Raw genomic sequence first — 9,046 nt, forward strand, 5'->3', positions numbered from 1 at the left:
AACCCTCCCCACGGCGGGAGCATCAGCACCCACGGAGCCCCCGGTGCCACCGGGCTGGGCTGGCCTCTGTCGGCGCCGCGACCCAGATCTGCCACCAACACTGCCCTGGCGCGGCGTTGCCGCAGCCCCCGCGGCAGCCGGGAGTGGGGCCAGGCTGGGACGTGGATGCCAGGCACGTGCCACAGCGGGCACCTGCCGTGGGCAGCGTGGGGACAGCAGGGGCTGGGCCGGGGAACATGGGGAGGGGGCAGCGGGCAGGGGCCCAGCTGCGCCGGGGGCTGTGCCAGGCGTCCCTGGTGTGGAGGGGCTGCGGTGCTGGAGCCGCACGGGTGGGCACAGGAGACAGCGCCATGCGGGGTGGCAGGGGTAGCTGGGTATCCCCAGTGCAGGGGACAGTGCCACGCGGGGTTACAGGGTGTCCCCTAGGACAATGGACAGTGCTTTGAGGGGTGACAGGGATACCTGGGTGTCCCCAGTGTTGTGCAGGGTGACATCGGCGCCCAGGTGTCCCCAGGAGAAGGTGCCACGCAGAGTGAGAGTGCTGTGCCTGGATATCCCCGCTGCAGGGGACAGCCAGTGCCACGGTCAGGTGTTCCCAGTGCAGGTGACAGCGCTGTGCAAGGTGACAGGGCTGCCAGTGCCGTGACCAGGGGTCCCCAGGGCGGGGGATAGTGTCGTGCCAGGTGACAGATGTGTCAAGTGCTGCACCCAAGTGTCCGCAGTGCAGGGGACAGTGCTGCGCCCGGGGGTTCCTAGTGTAGGGGCGATGCTGTGCTGGGTGACGGGGTACCCCGTGTTCCCGGTGCAGGGACCGGTGCGGGTACCGGTCCCCGCGGTCCGTCAGGCAGCCCCGGTGCGGGGGTCCCCGCCGAACTCGGGCTCCCCGGCGGCGGCGCGGGGCCGGGGCCGCCGGCGGAAAGTGTGTCACTGGGGCACGAGGCTGTCCCCGGGAATCACATGGGGGAGGCGGCGGCGCCGCGTGCGGCCCAGTGCGCAGCCGCGGCCGGTGCGGGGGGCGGCGGGGCGGGCGGCGGGCGCACAACAGCCCGCACCGGGCGGCGGCGCGGCACGGCTCGGCGCGGCTCTGCTCCGGGAGGCTCACGGGGCCGGGACAGGATGGCGGCCCCCGAGGCCGGCAGCACAGGTCAGTGCCCCGCCGGAGCCCCCCCACCCCCGGGACCACCGTGAGGGCACCGGCACCGGCAGCGGTCCCCAGCACCGGAGCGGATCGGGGGGCAGCGCCCCGGGACCGCGGCGAGGGGCTGTGCGCTGAGACCGCGAGTTGGAGGGGTCCGGACACTGGGACCGAGGGGTCCCGCACGCCCGACCGGGCAGGATGCGCACCGGGACCGCGTCCCGGAACGGGGCTCCGTCCCACCGGGACCGGGGGGTCCTGCAGAGCGGGGTAAGGCTCGGACAGCGGGGCCGGGGTGTCCCCGGGAGGAGGGTAGGGAGGGCTGCGCGCCGGTACCGGGCGTCTTGCACACCGGGGCGACGTGAACACCAGCACCGGGGTGCTCCGGTGGTCGGGACAGAAGGGATGGAGACCGGGACCGTGGTGTCCCGAACGCCGGGGTGTGCTGGACGCGGGGGTAGGAAGGTTGAGAACAGGGATCGGTGTTCCGGGGTGTCCCGGGTAGCGGGACCGACGGGGGAGAGCGGCGGGACCCGGGTGTCCCGGAGACCGGGACCGAGGATTCCCGAACGCTGGAGAGTGCCGGACGCAGGGGTAGGAAGAGTGAGAACCGGGATTGTTGTCTGATGGGCAGGGGCACCGGAGGGAAGTGAAGTGGGTCCGGCGCAGCGGGTACCGGGGTGTCCCAGGAACCGGCACCGCAGGGCAGCGCACAGGGATTGGTGTGTCCCTGTCGGCGGGACCGGTCAGGGTGACCGGAGGAGAACGCGGCGGGTCCGGGGTGTCCTATGAGCGGCACCGGGGCCACGGGGACCGGGCAACCCGTGGACGGCCGAGGCGGTGCCGCGCGTGTCGGGGCTCCCCGCGCACCGGGAGGGACCGGGGGGGGACCGGAGGCGGTGCCCCCCCTCCCCCGTGACCCCCCCCCGCACGTGTCCCCCTCCCCACCGCTGCCACGTGCGGAGTTTGTTTTCCCCGCAGCCCCGCCCCGCCCCCTCCCATTGGTCGGCACATGACATCAGCGATGACGTCACACACGGAACTGGGGACGCCGCCGTTCATTCGGGGGGGGAGCCCTGTCTCCGGGGCAACGGGAAGGGGCGGGGCGGAGCCGCTGGCCAATCAGCAGGAAGGGGGCGTGGTAACGCGTGAAGGGGCGGGGTCGAGGGGGGCCACGTGCGGCTGGAGCACGTGGGGCGGCGGCGTGAGGCCGCCTGAGCTTGGGGGGGGCTGCGGGGAGACTGTTTGGGGGGGTTCCCTCTGTTTTGGGGTCAAGAAAGGTTCCCTCGCTCTTGGGCAAGCCCTTGGGGGCATCCCCGCACCCCAAACCCCAGAATGGTTGTTCCGAGGCTTTGGGGTGTAGGGATCCCCCCCCATTATTTTGGTTTCTCAACAGCGAGGGTCCCCAGGATCAGCTGCCCTGGAGATGGGACCCACTGTCCCCAATTCAGTGACCCCCTTTGGAGGTGGTTTAGCGAGGGGGGATGGTGACAAGCTGGCTCTGGCGCGTGGCATCTGTGCCAGCGGCACCGTGTGAGGCGGGAGACACATGGCCCTGGTGATCCCGTGTGTCCCCGACATCACCATCCACGTGTCCCAGCCCGAAGCCGTGTCCCGGTGCTGCTGTCCCTGCCCCGTGAGTGGGGTGACAACGACTGCGACTTCAGCCAGGGGCCACGCGTGTGTCGTCCCCCCCCCCACGCTGCTCCCCATTCTCGGGGGTCCTCACGCAGCTCCTCAGTCCTGCAGTGGGGATGTATCCCCCCAGTTGGGGGGGCTGCGCTGGGAGCATCCCGGTGCCATGGGGGGCTGCACTGGGAGCACCCCAGTGCTGTGGGGGGCTGCGCCATCGGGTGCTGCGCCGTGGGGCTGCCCCGGGAGCTGTGGGGCGGGAGCCCGGCTGTGCTGCAGGCACGGAGCCAGGAACGGCAGGAGTAACTCCTGTGACCTCCTGATTTCACCTCTCCGGAGAGTTCCCAGCCTACATTCCTCCTGCAGGCAATTCCGGGGTGCCCTGCCCGTGTCCCCAGCCGGCACATACCCGGATAAACCCGGCTGTCCCCGTCCCACGTGGGGCCGTCGCCCGTGGCGGCCGATGGGTGCGGTGCCTGACTCAGGGTGGGCGGCACACGTGCGGCGCAGCGGGATATCCATGGATCCGGGATGCATCCGGGGTGCTTCCCTGGAGACCCCACCCCGCGTGGGGCTGCGATTCCCCTGTGGGGGGCTTCCCCACCCCCCCACGCTGGGGGAGGCTGAGCCTGGTGTAGCTCAGTACACGAGTGGCCCACCGGGATGCCCATGGATCCGGGATGAATCTGGGATGCTTCCCTGTGGATCCCACCCCACCCGGGGCTGCAGTCTCCCACCGAGGGGTTTCCCCCTCCTCAGCTGGGAGAGGCTGAGCCTGGCACAGCTCAGTGCATGTGTGGCTCCGCGGGATGTCCGTGGATCCAGATTGCCAATGGATTTGGGGTGCTTCCCGGGGGATCCCTCCCACCTCCATGAGTCAGGGGAGGCTGAGCCCGGCACAGCTCGGTGCATGAGTGGTCCGTTCTCTCTGCAGGTGGGGTGATCAGCTACGTGGGCTCCAGCGGCGCCTCTCCCACTCGCACCAGCCCCGTGTCCCTGTGCAGCGACAGCTCCAACGGCAGCTCCCAGTCGGGCTCGCAGCCCTTCCCCACGTACTTCCCACCGTCGCCCACCGGATCCCTCCAGGATTCCCGCGCCTATGGAGGAGCCACGCTGGCCCCCCATGAGGACGGCTCCCCTTCCTCCTCCTCATCCTCCTCCTCCACCTCCTCTTCCTCATACGGCTCCTCGGTGAATTTCCCCGGGGTGCAGCCGGTCCCCGCAGACGAGCGGCGCCGCAGCTCGCCAAGCAAAACCGGCAGCACCGTCACGAGTGAGTGGGGCTCGTGGGGGGGTGGCGGGTGGTCCCCCCACCCCGCGGCACACACCCCTGGACCCCGCTGACCCCGTCCCCCCGCAGAGCTCAACGGAATGGTGCTGCTCTGCAAGGTCTGCGGGGACGTCGCCTCCGGCTTCCACTACGGCGTCCACGCCTGCGAGGGCTGCAAGGTATTGGGATGGGGCCGGGGATGGCGGACGGAGCTCCTGTCACACTGTGGGGACCCCAAGTGATTCCCCCCGCCTCGCCCCGCAGGGCTTCTTCCGCCGCAGCATCCAGCAGAACATCCAGTACAAGAAGTGCCTCAAGAACGAGAACTGCTCTATCGTCCGCATCAACCGCAACCGCTGCCAGCAGTGCCGCTTCAAGAAGTGCCTGCTGGTCGGCATGTCCCGTGACGGTGAGCTCAGAGGGACCCTCGTGACATCCCGAGCTGGGGATTCCCTCTGGGGGTGGGATTCCCCATGCCCAGGCTGCTCGTCCCTTCCCGAGATGTATCCAGGGCTATACGTCCCGTCTGGAGCCGGGTACCCCTGCCTGTGCTGGCTGCTGTGCCTGTCCCATGGATGTGTCCCCACTTCCTGGGATCCTCCCCCATGTGTGGGGCTGCGTGTCCCTAGTCCCAGGACTAGGTCCCCCCGTGCCCAGAGCTGCATGTCCCCTCCCGGGATGGGTCCCCCATGGCCAGGGCTGTGCACCCCCACCCACACAGGGTCCCCCCCAACATCGAGGCTATATGTCCCTTCCTTGGATGTGTCCCCCCCCACCCCATGCTCAGGTCTCTACATCCCCTCACAGGATCTGTCCTCCCATATTCAGGGCTCTATGTCCCCTCCAGGACTTGATCTTCTCATTTTTAAGGCTGCATGTCCCCTCCCGGGATGGGTTCCTCCCATGCTCAGGGCTGTGCATCCCCTCCAAGCCAGGGGGAGGGACACAGCCGTGCTCCCGTCAGCCCCTGGCCCCTCATGGTGCAGGTCTGGGGGGGGATCACCGTGCCTGCTGCCACCGATGTCCGCCCTAACGCTGGTGTCCCCCCTCAGCCGTGCGCTTCGGGCGCATCCCCAAGCGGGAGAAGCAGCGGATGCTGGCGGAGATGCAGAGCGCCATGGGCGGCATGGCCAACGCCCCAGCGCCGATGCCGGGGCCCGGCGAGGGTCCCGCCGCGGGCGGGGGCCGCGCGCCGCCCCCCGGCCCCCCGCCGCTCGCCCCCCCCGGCCTGCTTCTCCCAGTTCCCCCAGCAGCTGACGCCCCCCCCGCTCGCCCAGCCCCGGGGGGGCCACCGAGGACGTCATCGCGCAGGTGGCCAAGGCCCATAAGGAGATCTTCATCTACGCGCACGACAAGCTGGGACCCCCCCCCGCCTGTGACAGCGGTCTCCTGCGCTGGGACGCGCCCCCCGCCTGGGCCCCCGGCCCCCCCGAGCCCCGGCTCTGCCCTGCCGCCTACCCCGAGCCCCCGGCCCCGCGGGGGTGCCCCTGGCCCCGCGGTCCCAAGGACGTCCTGCCGGTGAGCGCCCGGGGGCTCCCGCTCCCCCTGGGTATTTTTAGCCGCTAATCGCACTAATCCCCTCGTGGGTGCCCCCCCTTCCCGTGGCAGCAGGGCCGGGGGAGCCCCGCAGAGCCCGGGGGAGCCCCGGTGCCCGCTGACCCCTGGTCACCCGCAGGCGTGCCCCATGAACAGCCACGTGCCCGGCCGCAGCGGGCGCTCCGTGCAGGAGATCTGGGAGGATTTCTCCCTCAGCTTCACCCCCGCCGTCCGCGAGGTTGTCGAGTTCGCCAAGCACATTCCCGGCTTCCAGGCACTCTCACAGCATGACCAGGTCACCCTGCTCAAGGCTGGCACCTTTGAGGGTACGTCCTGGAATGGCGAGGGCTCGATGGAGGGCATGGTGCCCCATGGCATTGCATGGTGCCCCATAGACTGACAGGATGCCCCATGGCATTGCCTGGTGCCCCACGGCATTGCATGGTACTCCATGGACTGGCATGGAGCCCCAAAGAATGGGAACAGGGGCCCTGAACGTGGCAGGAGTCCCATGGCATTGTAGTACCCCACGTTTGGGAGCCAGGGACCATGGAACGTGGTACTGCGTGGTGCTCCATGGTGCCCATGGCATCGCCTGGTGCCTCACATCACTGCAATGCCCCATATTTGGGATCTGTGGCACAGAACACAGTGTCCCTGTCATGGCACGGTGCCCTGTGGACTGGCACGGAGCCCTGCAGCACTGCAGTGCTCCACAAACAGGAGTTGTGAATGCAGCACAGTGCTCCTGGCATTATATAGCACCCCATGGCACTGCAGTGCCACACTTTTAGGAGCTGTGGCATGGAGCACGATGCCCCTAGCATGGCATGGTACCCCACATTTGGGAAACATGGACTGGCACAAAGCCTCACGGGACTGCCTGGTGTCCCATGATATTGTAATGCCCCACATTTGGGAGCTGTGGCATGAAATACAGTGCCCCTGGCATCACACAGTGCCCATGGTATGGTACTCCACATCTGCTAGCCACAGCATGGATCACGGAGCCCATGGCATTGTCTGGTGCCCCATGGCACAGCAGTGCCCCACATTTGGGAGCCATGGCATGGAGATGGATGTGCCTGGCATGAAGCGCAGTGCCCGTGGCGCAGCCTGGTGCCCCGTCCCATATCCTGCCCCCCGCCCACAGGTGCTGATGGTTCGCTTCGCGTCGCTGTTCGACGTGAAGGAGCAGACGGTGACGTTCATGAGCCGCACACGGTACGGACTGGAGGAGCTGTGGGCCATGGGCATGGGGAGACCTGCTCGGGGCCATGTTCGACTTCAGCGAGAAGCTCAGCGCCCTCGAGCTCAGTGACGAGGAGCTGGGGCTCTTCACTGCCGTCGTCCTTGTCTCGGCAGGTGGGCACGGAATTTGGGGGATTTTGGTGGGAGATTGAGTGGTTTGGGACTGGGATCAGGGGGTTCATGGGGGTGTTTGGGGCATTCAGGGGTGGGACTGGGGTGATTCTGGGGTGGCATTGAGGTGATACTGGGGCACACCAGGAGGTTCAGTGAGGGGATTAGAGCGGGATCAGATGCTGAGGTGGGATCAGGGGATTTTGGGGGTAGAACTAGGGTGTGTCCTCCCCTGCTACTGACCCCCTGTCCCCCACAGACCGCTCGGGCATGGAGGACACAGCATCAGTGGAGCAGCTGCAGGAGACGCTGCTGCGGGCCCTGCGCGCCCTTGTGCTGAAGACGCGCCCGGCTGAGACCTCGCGCTTCACCAAACTGCTGCTGAAGCTGCCGGACCTGCGCACTCTCAACAACCTCCACTCCGAGAAGCTGCTCTCCTTCCGCATCGACGCCCAGTAGTGCCCCCCGGGCCCCCCCCGCGCACCCCTGTACATACACCACAGCGGGGAGACACACAGACTCCCCCCTCCCGGGGCAGCACTGACCCCGTGGCGCCCACTGGACTCGCAGGGATTCACCCCAAGGTGGGCGCCAGGATGCTGGGACCCCCCACCCCAAATTGGGCGCCGCCCCCACGGCTCCGCTGGCAGCGCCGGGGGGTCCCCTCGCCCTGACCCCCCCGTTCTGGCGGCCGGGGGTGGGACGCAGAGGCCGGATCCAGCCGCGCTGGGGGGTGGGTCTGGGGGGGGGTGGTTTGGTTGGTTGGTTTTTTTTTTTTCATCATATATTTATTACATAAATATATAGTAAAATAGACCAGCAACAATTACCATAAAAATATCTTTCTTTAAAATCCTGACCAAAACACAAAAGGGTTTAAAATCGCACGTCACAGACTGTGATTGTCACGGGGGCTCCGCGGCCCCCCCGGCCCGCGCCCCTACATTCAGCGACGCCGGCCGCGGCCCCCCCCGGCACCCTGCATAGTGGGGGACCCCGCGTGGGGCGCGCCGAGCCGAGCCGGGCCGTGCCGGGGCTGTGCTGGGCCAGGTGCCGGCCGGGCTCGACGCCCGCGGGCAGGGGCAGCTCCGGGAGCCATGAGGTATGTGCTTGGGGGGGGGGGGGCGGGGGGCGCGGGGACGGGGGGACGCGGGGCTGGGGGTGGCCCGGGGGAGGTGGCGCAGGGGTGGGGGGCACCGGTGTGGCCCCCCGGGACCGACGCTGGATGCTGGACGTGCGATGGCGACGCGAGACGGAGACGCGGGGGACGGCCCGGGGGGGGCGCTGGGGGAGTGCAGGGTGGGGGGCGTGCGGGGGGCAGCGGGTGGGGGGGGCCGGGCTGAGCCCCCCACCCCGGGACAAGCTGCCCCAGGGCCCCGTGTGGCCGCTCGTGGGGGGGTCACGGGGGCTGATTAAGACACGTCCCGCGACGGCGCTGCCGTGTCGCGACGGGAACGCGCGGCGACACACGGCGTGTGCGCGGGGACACGCGGGCAGCGCGGGGCCGTGGCACCACCGGCACCGCAACGACATGGCACGGCCACGGCACCGGCACGACACCGGCACGGGGCACGGCCACGGCACCGCGCCGGCATTGCACCAACAGGAGTTGCCATGGCACGGCCACGGCACCGGCATTGCACCGACGTGCCTTGCACTGGCACGGCATGGCACGGCCACGGCGCTGGCACGAGAGCAACACGCGTGGCCACAGCACCGGCACGGCCATGGGCACCAACATGGCACGGCCACGGCACCGGCACGGCCACGGCACCACTGGGCTTGGGGGGCATCACCCGGGTGCCGCAGCCCCGCCCGTGGCCCGAAGGCACGTGTTGGGGCCGGTGCTGCCAGGGGTGGGGGGCGAACCCCCGAGCCCTGCGCCCCCCCAGTGCGGGCGTTAGTGTTGGGCTCCTACCGCAGCGCCCGCAGCCGGTGCTGCCGGGAGCCCCCGAGCCGGGCACACGGGTGGGGGTTTAAGACATTTTGCACCACGGTCAAATCCGGCGCTGGTATTTGGGGCTGGGGGCAGGCACCCCCACCCAGGGCACCCCAGGGTGCCACGGCCCCGCTGTGCCCCCCAACCCAGCTGCAGGGGGTCTGGCGGGGCC

The 9,046-nt window shown here is 69.2% G+C and overlaps 1 protein-coding gene across 1 annotated transcript; it reads left to right on the plus strand.

Moving 5' to 3' along the window:
* The first annotated feature begins 1,039 nt into the window (after positions 1-1,039).
* Positions 1,040-7,767, plus strand: NR1D1 (nuclear receptor subfamily 1 group D member 1). The gene is given in 11 exon segments (XM_048317659.1): positions 1,040-1,144; positions 3,702-4,040; positions 4,128-4,216; positions 4,302-4,446; positions 5,090-5,250; positions 5,252-5,296; positions 5,298-5,555; positions 5,713-5,899; positions 6,728-6,831; positions 6,833-6,938; positions 7,195-7,767. Coding segments are annotated over 11 exon segments (1,662 nt in total). The 5' UTR covers positions 1,040-1,116; the 3' UTR covers positions 7,395-7,767.
* Positions 7,768-9,046: the final 1,279 nt, after the last annotated feature.

This window comes from Corvus hawaiiensis, chromosome 1 (genome assembly GCF_020740725.1).
Source record: "Corvus hawaiiensis isolate bCorHaw1 chromosome 1, bCorHaw1.pri.cur, whole genome shotgun sequence".
Taxonomy (NCBI): domain Eukaryota; kingdom Metazoa; phylum Chordata; class Aves; order Passeriformes; family Corvidae; genus Corvus; species Corvus hawaiiensis.